The sequence below is a fragment of the Helianthus annuus genome, chromosome 13 (genome assembly GCF_002127325.2).
Source record: "Helianthus annuus cultivar XRQ/B chromosome 13, HanXRQr2.0-SUNRISE, whole genome shotgun sequence".
In the NCBI taxonomy this organism is placed as follows: Eukaryota; Viridiplantae; Streptophyta; class Magnoliopsida; order Asterales; family Asteraceae; genus Helianthus; species Helianthus annuus.
In genome coordinates this window covers 18,659,788-18,675,973 of record NC_035445.2, presented here as the reverse complement: position 1 = coordinate 18,675,973, position 16,186 = coordinate 18,659,788, and the positions used below count along the sequence as shown (strand labels likewise).

Genomic DNA, 16,186 nt, shown 5'->3' with positions numbered 1-16,186 from the left:
AAGCGTTGTGGATTCTCAGCGTTATTCGAATGTAAGTGGATCGGGTTCTGCTAGTTATTCGGAATGTTTTGAATCATCACAGAAGACGTGTCGGGTTCAACTCTCCTATATCAACATACTCTTCTCCAGACGCTTAGTTGTTACGAATGACAACTTGAGGGGTCTAGTTAACTTTCAGATTCAGATTCAGGAAGCAGATGATTTAAGCGCAGGAATCAATGCAAAACCTCACCCTCAAAATCAACCAGAAACCGAAGGAAAAAGGGCAAATAATGGCTGATGGAAATGATAGGCCTGGTAACCGGAAGAGAAAAAACCCTAGTGCATATTCAATCTTCATTGCTTCATACTGTCAAGAAACGAACATCTTTTAATACTTCATTGCGTATGTGCTTGTGCTGTAGAAACCGGTGATGAATTTGTGTATCTAAATCATGTTCTCTGCCTTAGATCGGTCATTCCTTGTGATACATGAACGTTGTATTCTTGTCTTTCAGAATACTCTTCTAGCAGAACCCGACACGTCTTCTATCATGTGACAGACACAGGTGCAAGAGAATGGCGAGTTATTTTCAGTTATTTTTGTTGATCCACAAATTCCATTGTTTAAATCAGAATCAGGTTCTCAAAACAAGGATCGTTCTAATAGATTAAAGAGAATAAACCAATTTTTACCATTTTTTACCCATAGTATACGGGCCGTATAACAATATACGACCCATATACATCGTTCGTATACATTGTATACGATCGGTAGAAAAAAATTTTACCGAGAGTATACAGCCGTATAAACCGTATACGGCCCGTATACATATGGTAAAAAATGGTAAAAACCTCTGTAATCCACAAATTCCAACAGTTACTTCGTTTTTACCGTCCGGTTTCCAAACTCTTTCACTCAAAGTTAATATTCACTGTGGTGGATGCAAGCATAAAGTTAGAAAAATACTCAAGAAGATTGAAGAGTACACAACTGAAGGTTTAGTGCACGAAAAGTTTCTTACGAACGATATGTAACAGGAAGCTCAGTATCAACAACTTGTGAGTGGGAATATGGCTATGAAGAATAGTATGGATAAACAATCACCGATGTGGATTTTGGTGTTTTGGTAGGTTGAAAGAGGTGAATGGTCCTTGTTTTTCCATGTATCAACAATCACCGGACGTGTCATGTTCTTCTGCTAGTAGAAACCGGTGATGAATTTGTGCTGTAGAAACCGGTGATGAACTTGTGCTGTAGAAACCGGTGATGAACTTGTGTTGTAGAAACCGGTGATGAACTTGTGTTGTAGAAACCGGTGATGAACTTGTGCTGTAGAAACAGGTGATGAACTTGTGCTGTAGAAACCGGTGATGAACTTGTGCTGTAGAAGGTTGGAAACTCGACAAACAGTCTTGACAACTGTGACAGCATATTCAATCTTCATTGTTTCATTAAAATTACAACACACGATAAAATGCTTGTAAAATTGCATCAACTCTCCTATATCAACATACTCTTCTCCAGACGCTTAGTTGTTATGAATGACAACTTGAGGGGTCTAGTTAATCTATTACAAGCTACAACACACGATAACTTTACACTTTATATAGTGTGTGATTTGACCGGTTATATTCAGTTATTTCAGTTGATCCACAAATTCCAACAAATATTTCACTCCAGTAGCTGAAACCAAACGTAGACGGAGATGATAGGCCTGGTAACCGGAAGAGAAAAAACGGCAGTGATTGGGAATGTTTCGAATCATCACAGAAGACGTGTCGGGTTGTTCTGCTAGTGATTTGGAATGTTTCGAATCATCACAGAAGACGTGTCGGGTTCTTCTGCTAGTAGTATGAGTCTGAGTCCATTGTGGTTCGTGAATGTTTCAAATCATCATAGAAGACGTGTGGGGTTCTTCTGCTAGTAGTATGAGTCTGAGTCCATTGTGGTTCGTGAATGTTTCGAATCATCACAGAAGACGTGTCGGTTATTTTTGTTGATCCACAAATTCCATTGTTTAAATTAGAATCAGGTTCTCAAGACAAGGATCGTTCTAATAGATTAAAGAGAATAAACCATTTTTTTACCATTTTTTACCCATAGTATACGGGCCGTATAACAATATACGACCCGTATACAATCATCGTATACATAGTATACGATCGGTAAAAATATTTTTTACCAGTCGTATACGGCCGTATAAACAGTATACGACCCGTATACGCATGGTAAAAAATGGTAATAGGTTGTGGTTCAGCCAAAATGACATCTAGCATTACTAACGATTCAAGTAGGTATCTAAAATTTTGAAAATTCAAGTTTACCTTGTTAGTTTCTCAAAACACTAATAAACATCTGCTTCCTGAATCTGAATCAGAATGTTAACTCTTTCACTCATAAACGTCTGCTTCCTGAATCTGAATCAGAATGTTAACTCTTTCACTCATCAACATCGAGGGTTGTATCGGAATCAGGCGTTGGAAGGATTGTAGTAGTAGGACATTGGTACCACTGTGAAAGTTGCATCAGGAAGCTCAACTTTAACGGACCGGTTATTCAACCGAGTAATCAATTGTATTTTTTTAGTTGATTCTCTTGTTAAGTTTTTCTGATCCAACCGAAATCCACAAATTCAAGTCAAGGATCGTTCTAATAGATTAATGAGAATAAACCCTCGTTTCTTCATCTTCATCTTCATCTTCAAGAACAATGATGAACAGATGATGTTGGGAATTAAACGCATGTACGTGACAAAACAAGCATCGTTCTAATAGATTAAAGAGAATAAAGCAAGGATGTTGTGAATTCGCATAAACATATATTCGTTTCATAACCTCCTGCTATAAATCAACCACAACTGACAAAGAGCCTGTATTAGAAACCATCCTATGTCTTTTACCAACCGAAGAGGCAGCAAGGACAGATAATACTTCATTTGTCGAGAAACCGTATTGTCAAGAAACTAACATCTTTTACTCATAAACCCTTGAATCCCAACGCTTCTCTAAAAGAGCCTGTATTAGAAACCATCCTATGTCTTTTACCAACCGAAGAGGCAGCAATGACAGATAATACTTCATTTGTCGAGAAACCATATTGTCAAGAAACTAACATCTTTTAATACTTCATTTGTAACCGTAAGGATGATGCAAATTTGTACGTAAAGATCTCTACACAAACTCTTCTACATCTTTTAACCAATTGTCCATCACTTAAGACCTTGAAAGATTTGTTGAAATCGAAGAAAAGAGTAACTAGCAGAAGACGTGTAGGGTTTTTCCAACAAACAGTGTATGTGCTTGTGCTGTAGAAACCGGTGATGAATTTGTGTATCTAAATCAGGTTCCCTGCCTTAGATCGGTCATTCCTTGTGATACATGAACGTTGTATTCTTGTCTTTCAGAAGAGTTGGTATTGAACCAAGAATACTTCAAACATTCTAAACCCTACTTGGAAACAAACCAACAAAATCCTTATACTCTTGTAGCAGAACCCGACATGTCTTCTATGATGATTCGAAACATTCACGAACCACAATGGACTCAGACTAATACTACTCACCCTCCCCCGAGGAAAAGTTTTCCCGACGACTCAAGACAAAGCAGTTGGTTTGGGTTCATATCAGCGTTGTTTATCACCCTGTGTAAGCATTGGAAGCCCGACCACTAGCAGAATCATTGCATTACATCCCCGTTGAAAAGAAGTGATTAAAATGCTTCTCCTTACAACTCTCATCAAATGCCTCACCCTTCCTTTTTATTACAGTCATACGACACGTTTTTTTGTTTTTCAATCTTTGTTACTTGTTAAAGTTTTATTTTTTTCTACTTTTAGAAAGATTTGACCACCTAACGACTGTAAAATGTCTCGTGTGATTGACACCTTAAATCCATTAAATACTTTGGGTAAAATCTAATTTTCTTTTCATACGGGCCGTATACAGTTATACGGCCCGTATACATTGTTCGTATCCATTGTATACGACCTGCCAAATTATTTACACATGGTGTATACGGGCCGTATACAGTTATACGGCCCGTATGGAATGAAAAAAACTGACAAAGTCTAAAGGCACAGACTTTGTTAGTTTTATTTTATTATATACGGACCGTATAACTGTATACGGCCCGTATACACCATGTGTAAATAAGTTTTTGCCATGTGTTAATATTAGGACCCTTTTTAGATGATGTTAGTTGACCTGTATGAATATACCGTCATCTCATCAGAATGGACGGAATTAAAAATTACATGAGGAGGACAGTGTACCCAAAACTTTGTCAATATATTTAAAAATCTGAAAAGATGGTGTGTTCGGGTAGACCTGCTTGATAAATGAGTCGTGTTTACCAACCTAAAACTTGTTTTTTTTTTCGTGTCATGTTAAGATATGTCACTCCACCTTGACCTTTCTGAGTCTTCGCGATCATCGAGTAAGACGTGGTTAGTTATTAGATTTTATTTGTTTTCCGACTACTATTAACCGTTTAGGATTCGAGTTCATCTGTTATTTGACCTTTTAATAGTATTTAGCCTTCAACTCTATGCATGCTCAACTTTGCTTTCTGGTATTAACTTATTTTCTTCTTTTCTTTTCAAGTGACAAATAAACGTAAGTGACTGATTTCCATGTAGATGTTCAACCAATCGAGGCTAAAAAGGTCATATTTATTAAAGTTTTGAACAATCACATCACGTGTTAAAATAGAAAGTTGCCAATGTGAGGCTAACAGGCTAACCCACTTGGTAATTTATTAACAATCACCGGTTCAAACATAGACAAAGAGAATATTTTATTATAACCCGTGTAAAATAGGAATACGAATTGTCATTCAAAATGCTAGTTCAACGGGACCATGAATTTATACGTAGCATAGGAAAGAGAAGACCAACCCCAGCTATGATGGATAAGCTGGCCTTTGGAATTCGCATCTGCCGCACCTATCGCGACATGCAACGGGTAGAAATGATCAGGCGTTGGGTGCACCATGGTCGCATGTGGAGCCTTCTCCTTGTACTTGTTAACATCTTCATACCTTCCATCAACTAGTGCCTCTTTGAGCCATGTATCAAACTCTTGAGCCCAAGGTTGCACCACACTGGTGTCAAATTGCACCTTTTCCAAGTTATGGGTGGTCCCACCCGAACCTACAATAAGCACCCCTTCATTTTTAAGTGGTGCTAACGCCTTACCCATGTTATAACGGTAAGTGGCGTCTTTGTCCGTCTGAATGGACAACTGACAAACTGGAATATCCGCCTCTGGATACATAAGCCTTAGTGGGGACCACGCACCATGGTCAAGCCCTCGATTCTCATCCTCGTCAACCCGCTCGAACCCGGAAGCCATGAGAAGCTCCTTGACTCTCTTAGCAAGTTCTGGAGCTCCTGGTGCCGGATACTTGAGCTCGTAAAGACATTCGGGAAAACCTTCAAAATCATATATGGTATCGGATGGGCTGTTGGAGACGGCGTTGACCGTCGGATACGAAGTCTCAAAGTGGCCGGAGATAAGAAGGATGGAAGATGGGCGAATAGGGTGCACCTTTTGTTGGAAAGATTGGAGGAAATGCACTAGAGGAATACATTGTTCTTCGAGGCACAAAGAAGGGGGTCCATGGGATATGTAAAATGTGTCTTGAATTTTCATCGACATGAATATCTTGAAGAATTATTGATGATCAGAACAAATGAAAATGATTAATGAACATTCAAGCTAACTTGTGGATATGGGGATATATAAAGAAAATGAAAACCCATGCTTCAATCATACTTGCTTATGCTAGAACTTTTGTCTTTTAGTGACTACTTAATAAAAACGTGTTTTAAGGTGCGTTGCAGTAATACTATTGTAGCAAACAAAAAATTGATATAAAAATATTGAACTATGCACGCACGTTATGAATTGTAACGTAAAACATTATCGTGTAAAAGAATAACTAAATTACTTTTTTGAATTATTTAAGATATTATGTTGTTCTAAAACTTATTGAACCGTTCATAAAAAAAATAACATGGATTTTAACGGTTAAACTCAACGAGTAAACTATAAATATACGATAAAAATGCAAATTCCAGATATTATAAGGATTGAATAATAACCCAAGATTATTCAATCTCCTTACCTACCCTTTTCTATATTTTAATCACATATCATTTTATTTCTGTTTTTCTTGTAAATTCAATAAGCTTTTAAGCTAACAACTTTATTGATTGTTGTTTGGTAGCCTTTGAATGGTCATTAAGAGGCTACCTCTTAATGGAACAATTAAGAATATTACCAATGAGAAGGTAGAAGAATGTGACTTGTGATGATTTACCATTCAGAGGTTACCTCTTAACCATTCAGACTTGAGGTTACCTCTTATTCATTCAGAGGTTTTAAACCATTAAGAGGTAGCATCTGAATGGTCATTAAGAGGCTACCAAACAACCCCGAAGTAAAATTGATTTGAGATCGTGCCATCGTGGTATCAGTATCGTTGGAACTAGAACTAAAAATTCAAATTATTTATAACTTCTTCGATAAGGTTTTAAGCTTACATCCCTAATGATAATAAATGGGTAAATCACAATTTTCAACTTTTATGTTTATACCAAATTTCAGTGTACGTCATTTTCCTTTTAAAATATCAGGAATCATCATTTAGGTGTTAAAACCTTACATGATTTGTCCTGACACTAACCCACTTAAATTTTATAGTTAAGTTTAGACAATTTAGTTATTTTATCCATTTATTTAAAAGAAAGTATATAAAAAATAAAACCAAGTGAATTTACACAAAAAAAAACTAAGCAAAGTCAAAAGGGCTATTTATGGGTTGTAATGGGGCTAAACTAAAGGTATGAAATGGGATATTTAATAGGGGCTAAGGTGATGAAAATTCAATTTTTATTAACAAACAACTAACTAATAAACATCAAGCTATAAGGTGCAAAATCACCTTTTATTCAATGAACAACTAGTACATCTTTTTGAACTTTTCATAATGTTTTTCCAGTATTTTTCTTTTCCATTGTATCTTTCAGATTTTTTTTATATGAAAAATATGGACGAAAATATGTACTTTTTATAAAAGAGGCCTAACCTAGAAAAAATCCTAAAAATTGTTAAAAATCTTTTTTGTAAATTTTATAAGTTTTAATGAAAAACAAAAAAAATGTTTTAACGAATCCTACTACCCCGAATAATTGTGTAATGTCTCTAATACACAACAAGCCTAAAAATAAATACGATTTTACTCAGGTATTTTTGTATAGAATAAAAGTTGAGATAGGAATAACAAACACAAAAAGTAGAAAGTTTTGAAGATGGGTTTGATTTTAAGATGGGTCTTTAATTATAAAGAAACATGGGTTCTAATTAATAAGAATCCTAAAATATCATCAATACAATACAATGAACCTCGTAATGAAACCACAACGTCTAGGTAATAGAATCATAGACAACTCATGCCAACATGTAGTATGTGACCGATGCACACAATTTAAAATTTTGTATCCATAATAAAAAAACCATCAAAAAACCCACCCTACATATTTATATAACCTTAAATTAAATGTCGGTGACACTATTGCTCCTAAGGTTTCAAACTTGACAAAAAGCCCATGAAGTTTCAAAATTGATAATCAATTTATTTATATAACCTTATAAAATGTTACTTTTACCCTCTTAAGTTCTAGCTTTTCAAATCTACTCCCATATTTTCATTGTTTAGTTTATGGAAAAAAATCATTTCTCGCATGGTTATTTTATGTACGTGTTGGTATAATTTCACATTTCGACGTAAATTTTTTCTGAAACGAGTCGGATTAAATATAATACGTTTTCATTCTTATTTTTATGTACATTTTACAGTTGGTCTACGTTTTAACATTTTAATGAACGTACTGGTATAAATTTTCGTTTCAGTGTAAACGATATAGATTCACGTTTCGACATAATTTTTTTTTCGGAATCAAGTCTGGTCAAATATAATACGTTTGCATATGCTTATTTTTGCGTACCTTTTTTGTTGGTCTTCATTTGACATAAATTGTATTTGGAAAGAAGTCAGGTGAAATATAATATGTTTTCATTCAACGCTATAAATTCGAGTCATTGTATGTTTTGACGCCGCTAAGTCTTGATACAAATGTAAGTGTGGTGTAATGGTTAAGTAAAACCCTCACTAAACTAACCAACTTGGGTTCGATTCCGTTTCTTTTGTAACCACAATGCTTTAGATCGGATACGTTGAAACACATGTGTTGGGATTGAACCCTACCAGAGGAACAGATAATGTAAATGTCACACCCCGATTTCCACGTGTCTCACCGGTGGGCCCGGTGGGGGATTACCGTGACATAGTTGGCAACAATATAGTCAAACCACACAATATATGAATGCACAGCGGAAGCATAAAGATAATTATATTTCAACCATTGTTTGCAATATCAAAGTATTACGAATAGTCGAAAATGTATCCACAGGGGATCAAATAAAAATATAAGTTTTGTTTAACAGACGAAGGCATCTTAAGCTTGCGAGACTCTTTATGATGCTAAGGAGAATATCCAGCCAATTACGCATAGTACCTGCATTTAGTCTTTTTGGGAAAATACGTCAGTTTACACTGGTAAATACATTCAACCGACACTTTTGAAAAATGTTTATTAAAAATTGATTTGAATGCACAAGGCACAAACTCTTTTATAACTTGGGAGAATTATTTAAATATATAATCTTGTGAACGAATTACATGTTCCTTATGCGTTCAGTAGCCCGGATCAAGTCCGGGTTAAAGATCAATAGACACACCACAGCGACTATTTATGCACTGACGAGTGTACGCCTACACTCCGCGCTTAGGTCGTGGCCATTTCGTAAAATGATGCCAGGGATATCCGGGACATGGTCATTAACCCCCCAAAGGCTTTTAAGTAACAAGACTGTTTAAACGAGCCGATCAAATTTATTCAATTACCCACTCAATCGGTGGAGAATTTGATGCCCGATCAAGCGGTATACTATATACCGTAACCCAAGCCCGTATAACGGAAAATAAGTTAAAAGTATTTACCTTTGCAAGTATTAATCCTTAATCGAAATAAATTGCAGATAGCTTTTACTGGTCCCCTAGTCTGGAACGAAGGTTTAAAAATAACCTATTAGAATCCTAACGGGTCTTTAGTTTAGCCGTAGCTTAGACCGGTCAGTTTCAACGGATAGTTACGGTTTAATCGCGTGAAAGGCGAAAACCGGGAATGGAATGTGATTTTGACCCAACAAGTTTGAAGACTTGTTTTATATGGGTATAATAATCACACTCTGGATTTTGGGGTCAAAACAATATGGTTTGACCCGTTTCGGCTAGTTTATGTAAACTAGTTACATAAGCCGAACCGTGCGCGCAAAAGGCGTAACGGGTAACCATAAGAGTCCTACACTGGTTTCCTAAGTCAATATGCTTTAAAGAGGTTGTGGTATCAGTAGGATACCTTCCATAATGCCCGTAACGAGTTTAAGTTCATATTATGCCCCGTAGGGGTATTTCGGTCTTTTTAAATATTATAATAGAGGTTTCTGAGTTCTACTGGAAATCTGAGTTTCCTGAATAGTTTATAAAGTCTAAAATACTTTATTTATTATTTAAAATCAATAGCAACTGGAATCGGGTCAAAAGACCTTGTAGAACTCAAGTTATGGCCGAAAAGGGTATATTCGATATTTACCGAACCGTTGCCATAACCGCAGGTTATGAGCAGGTTAAAAATAATTAAAAATCTTTAAAAATCCCAAAATATTATTTTACATCAGTGTGTAAAAGGTTTGGTGTCGAAATCTGGGTTTAGATAGGCGTTATGCTAATTGCGCTATTAAATTACTAAAGTTTCCGAAATTTGCGCTATTTAGCATAACTCTTATTCTGGACCTCGGATTGACGTGAAATTTTAGGGACATGCTTAGAAATCAGTAACTAAGGTTATGATTCTTTCACATGTCCGAAATTCTCGTTTTAAATCAAAAAGGACGTTACGGTCAACTTTTAAGCATTTAACGGAAATGTGTAAAAGACTCGGACAAACAACGAACCGGACACAGAGGGTTATACCATCATGTAACCTGGTCCTAAGAGAGTCCTAAGGAATATCTAAATCATACTTTAACGGGTCAGAACTGAAGTCAATGCAAAAATCAAAGCTTTGCGACTTTCGGCTCCGAACCGGGTCAATACAGTAAATGGTCGGATCAAACAAGCTTAGACTAGTTAATATACTTATTATCATGTTTTATGAGTGTTTAAACAGGTTACATATCATCTACATTACAGATTATGCATTAAATCGCAAAATAGCATTTCTGTTGACTTTTTCTAAGCACGTTTGACTCGACATTCGGACTAGTTAGAGTGGGAATCAGAGGGTGCCCTTTTAAGGGTTTAAAGCCCACATGAATACCAACATATAACTACCTTTGATTCGGTTAATCACTGGACCATTTGTGATTAACCGTTAAGTCAACCGTTAGATACTTTTTTTAATGAATTTTTTTTAATATAAGATATTCGTTTTTATTTATATATAAAATACAGGCCGAGTTACATCAATATTGCAGGTAAGCGAGCAACAAGCTGCGCCGCTACCCCTTTCTGAATAGCAAACCCTAGTCTATTAAAGACAAACCCCTGCCCCCCTGTTGATGAGCAACTGTTGTGGACAACCTTTTGGACCCTAGTCAACAAATGGATAGCTTCTGGAGCCTAATAAAAACTAAATTACATTTTTAATACAAACTATAAAAAAAAAGGAACACATTTGAATCTGAAGTTACTAACAACTATTTCATTGATTTAGAAAACTAAATAGTTTAACAGATTTTTTCAAATATACATTCTCTTTTTAAAATTTTCAAATTTGTGCAATTATTTTGGAAAAAAATATAATTTTTCCAGTAAGGGTGAAAGCCACAAGAGTGGGGTGTGGACCATGGTGTTGTATGCTTTTACGCACAAATAACATGCTGCTGACCATGCCACCCATCTTATGTACATTATTAAAACTAGCAGGGTGCCCGCGCGATGCGGCGGGGGCGACACTTTGCATTGTAAAACTCGTTTCTGGTAGTTTTCTTATTCGTATAATATTTATGATAACATTATTGTGGTAGATATATGTCATAAGTTTACACATATGTAAAAGTTTTGTTCTTTTATAAAAAATAATAACCAAAAGACAAAAAATATTGTTTTTTTTTGTATAAAAATTAATAATCAAAAGACAAAAAATAAAAGATAAGTTGTTATAATTGTAAAGTTTGTTTATTTTATTGGTTAAATTATAAAGTATAATTTTATTCTTTAAAGTTCATAACTTTTTATAAATATCCACATAGTACTCATCCAATAAACTTTAAGTTTAAAATTTTCGTTTTTATTAAAATAAAAAATAGTATTTGACTCGTAAGTACGTTTTAGAGCTTTAACTTAAATTGTTAAATATCGGGTTTTTACAAATATAAAAAATTTATATTTTTATAAGATTTCATAAACTGTTTTTATAAAAAATAGGATGATAAGAGTTTATATCTTTATTAACTTTATATCATACTAAGTTCAAATTTTTAGTTCCTAACTAATCTTATCTATATGAGTCTACTTTTAACTAATAATCCCTAAAAATATGCAACATAATCTACTACTATGTATCTAGTCAAGTTGGTAAATAATTATTTTAGAACTGACTAATATTATCTATAACAATATAGTTGAACTTATAATTCCTAAAAGTTTGGAACCCAGTTTAGAATTTATCTAGTAAAGATTGTAAATTTCTGGAGTATTTTATTTATATTACTTGTTATAAAAATGTTCATAAAATAATTATTTTTTATTAACTTTATATCATAGTAAGTTCAGTTTTTTAGTTTAGCTTTAAAGTTTATTACTTTATTACGTTTTAATTAAAAAATGCAAATTATTAGATTAATATCCAAGAATAACTGCAATAATTATTTTTTCTATTAGTTGACTTATAATTTCTAAAATTTTGGGACATCGTTTACTATTTATCTACTAAATATCGTAAATTAGTATTAAATAATTCCTAAAATTTTGGGATATAGTTTACTATCTATCTACTAATCCGTAAATTAGTATTAAATAATTCCTAAAATTTTGGAACATAGTTTATCTTCTATCTACTAAATATCAAAGTTTTGTTTTGTTATAAAAATTAATAATAAATAAAGTATAGAAAAATTGTTTTAAACATGTAAAGATTCGTTTGTTAATAAAAAATACTAAACAAATGACAAAAAATAAAAAATAAGTTGCTATCGTTATAAAGTAAGTTTATTTTGTTGGTGAAATGATAAAGTTTATAATTTTATTGTTTAAAGTCCATAACTTTTTTAAATATCCACATCATACTCGTCCAATAAACTTTAATTTTAAAATTTTCGTTTTTGAAAAAGTAAAAAGTAAAAAATAGTAGGTGACTTGTAGGTACGTTTTAAACACCTTTAACTAATGTTAAATTTCATTTTTATAAATATTTAAAAAATCATATTTTTATAAAACAGTTTTTATAAAAAAAAATAGGATGTAAAAGTTTATATCTTTATTAACTTTATCTTTTTATTTAAGAAATACAAATTATTCGAAAAATCTATAATATTATATAATTATTTTTTCATATCTCGTGTCGTCCAACAGTTTTTTTTTTTTATAGAAGGCACTAATGGATATATACGAAATCCTCGTGAAACATGACTGTTAAATTGAATATCTTGAATTTACTCCAAACCAAGAGGTAGTTTTCATGTTTTGGTCATTCTTGGTAATCGAATTTATCTCTTTGGAAATGATCAAGTACGAACATGTAGATTATATAATACGAACATGATTAAGTACTAAAGTATATTAGTTCAATCGAGATGTAAATTATAAGTGCAATAAAATAACACAAAACATAAACTTCAAATATAAAATAAACTTTATTATTCATGGGATAGTCTATATCAAACAAAAACAACTGAAAATGAAAAAAACATAAAAACACTTGATATATTTCATCTAAAATCTCTACTTTTTTGATCCGTTTTTCTTGTTTGTGCTCGAATCAGCAGTATCATCTAATTCATCTTCTTTCTCATCGTCCTCAGAATCATCTAAATTTATAACCTCGACCCATTTCCATTCAGAGAGTCTCTTAGATCTTTTCTTTTGATTCTCATACTTCCGATCCTTAAAAAACAAAAAGTTAATAAAAAAGTTAAAAATGATTAAATAAATTTAAAAAAAGAACAAATATTGAATAAAAGAAATTTAAAAAAAGGTTAAATAAATTTTAAAATTACTTCTTCACTAAATTGACGTTGAAGCTTAGACTTGTATGGACTGAACATTGCACCATAAGAAATAATTTCAACACTATTATCACCATCATCCTACAATAAAACACCAAATAATAACATAACGAACTTGTTAATATGAAAGATTATAAGGGAAAATATTACTTAAAAACTAACAAAAGCTTGTTCGACAACTGGAGTGTTTAAATTGGTGTGTTGAATCTAAAAAATCAAATAAGTTAGTATTCACATGAAAGTAAATAAAAGAAAACAATTATTCATTATTGCGATATAACAAAACTTATCATAGAACCGACCTTAGATTTTTCAATATCGCATGATTGTTTTTTGCATCAAGTGAATTCAGAACTGGCTCCATATTTTAAATCTGTTTAGCAATAGAAATGTAGAATTGTGAGTGTTTGCTATGTATTTATAGTAGTCTAATAGGGTTTAGTTTTAGATTGGTCATCCATTTATTTAGAAAGTTTGTTGTGAGTTTTAAGTTTTTTAAAATAAGATGCACATATCCTGTTTAGTTTGTTGTGGCATGTTTAATAGGAAGTTTGTTGTGAGTTTTATCTATACTTACTATATTAAACATGTCACAACAAACTGACTCTGTACAAGTAAAATTAGGGAATATTTTAGTTTATTAATGCCGTTCAAAATAAAAAACTTGGGTAAAAAACAAATGTTAATGTATGGTAGCTAGGTAATGGTCAAAGTTGGCTTGGGTAAAAAACAAATGTTGGCTTTAATAAATTGTACATTTACGCATCGGCTATTTGTACTTTATGAACGCATGACGAAATTAAAAAAGACAACTATCGAAACGTTTAAAAAATGTGCCGATCGTCATGGTACCTTCGGATTTTTTTAAAACATTACGGGTTGTAAGATATCGCAGGAATACATTAAAGAATTAAAGAGGAGGGGGGAGTGTAACTAATTACCCATAATTATGTTAAATGTCAAGGATTTAAATGTAATAAATTGAGGGACTAAAAAATAATTATGGTTTAAAAGACCACTTTACCCTCATTCTAGGGGTTTATTTATAAATAATGGGGGAAGAAGTTCTTAACTTTTAGGAATCCTTCCCTCATGTATTATAATATAGTATAGATGTGTTTTAACTTGTTAATTATTTTCATTTTCTAAGCAAAATAGGTTAAACTTAAATCATAGTTGTCATTTAACTCATTTGCTTTATTAGTTGTCAAATGTATTTTCTTAGCTGTAAATTTGAAATTTCAAGATTTGAGTATTTGACATTAGAGGTGAACAAAAAGAGTATTTTTAATAATCGGTTCTGATTATAGAACTGATTTTGGTTACTTGTTTTAAGGGTTGGAACTGGTTATTACTATAACCGGTTCGGTTTCAGTTCCGGTTATTTGACCAAAAAACAATGCCTATGTGCAGTGCCCGGTTTTGGGTGGAGTTTGGTTTTCGTTCTTATGAAACTAGGTATTAAAAAAGCCTATTTTTGGGTTTTTATACCATATTTCCGAGTTTTTTAATACCATATTTTCAGGTTTTTAAATACTGTATTGCACTTTTATTACCCTATTTTCTTGTCTTTTTGTTTATTATTATTAAATATGCATCGTGTATAATGTAAAAAAATTAAATTAAATGCACCAACATAAATTTAAAAGATAAAATAGCTAGGTATAATCGGTTCCGGTTCCGGTTCTTGTCCGGTTTCGGGTATTAATCAGGTATGATCAGTTCCGGTTACAGGTATTGAGATCAAAATGCATACCCTATCTATACCCTACAGGTAGGGTCGGTTTCGGGTATAGAATATCCAGGTATTCAAAAAGCTGGTTTCGGATTTTTTTTTAACGGCCCGACTTTTTTGTGCACCTCTATTTTACATCTATTATAATTATATATATTACTAAAAAAGCGAGTTATTATAACCTCTAGCATCCATTCGGTAATATTCTATACTTTAATATAATTTTGTAAATTACATTTTTGGCACATAAAATTTTCCTTTGTTTTAATCCCTAGTTTTGTAGCTTACAATTTTACCTATACTTTGGTAATTTACATTACTATGTTTTATACCGACCTCTCAACTTTTAAACTTTGCATTTTAATATTTCGACGCAAATTTGGTATACGCTTTCGTGCTAACGTACTTTATTTTGTAATGTTTCGTACATATGAATCGGGTCGCTTATAATTCGTTCACTTGACGGTATAGATTCGAGTTGCATATAACACGTTATGAGTGTACGGTATAAACTTCATTTACTTTACGTTTTGATCCAATCGCAATGCAGCTATATGATGCATTGAGTTCAATCGGATACGTCGAAACACGTATTTTCATATGATTAATGCATTACATAACGTTTGGACTAATCCGTTCGACATTTGCAATGTACCCACGCCGCAACACGCGCGGGTCTTATTACTAGTTTGGTCTAAAACGTGTATTTAGTTATGCATACACCCTATAGGCTACACAAGTTTTTTTTTTTTTTTTGAACGGCCAACAAAACATTATATATATATATATAAAAGGGGCTAAGGGTTAATTAGCCCACCGAGAACATCCACACAAACAACACAATGTCATGCCAATTGTGTAAAGTAAGGGTGTAAGCCTAACTAAGTCGAGTCACTCGTGAATTACACATGATCAACTCGCTAGAAATGAAACAAACTTAAAAGAGATTGAACTCCAGGTAAAAAACACATTTAATAAACGAGCTCAAGCCACTTCATATGCATGTTTGAATTGCCTTGCATAGCCTATTTAATATAATAAATATATAATTACATAAAAAATACTACTATAGTACTATATGTATACGAAATAACAATGTGTATATAAAAGTAAAAAAAAT

The 16,186-nt window shown here is 32.9% G+C and overlaps 1 protein-coding gene across 1 annotated transcript; it reads right to left on the bottom strand.

Moving 5' to 3' along the window:
- Positions 1 to 4,759: 4,759 nt before the first annotated feature.
- LOC110897539 (extradiol ring-cleavage dioxygenase) lies at positions 4,760 to 5,687 on the bottom strand. Its single transcript, XM_022144298.2, has one exon. It carries the CDS (start codon positions 5,637 to 5,639, stop codon positions 4,824 to 4,826), a length of 816 nt encoding a protein of 271 aa, XP_021999990.1. The 5' UTR covers positions 5,640 to 5,687; the 3' UTR covers positions 4,760 to 4,823.
- Positions 5,688 to 16,186: the final 10,499 nt, after the last annotated feature.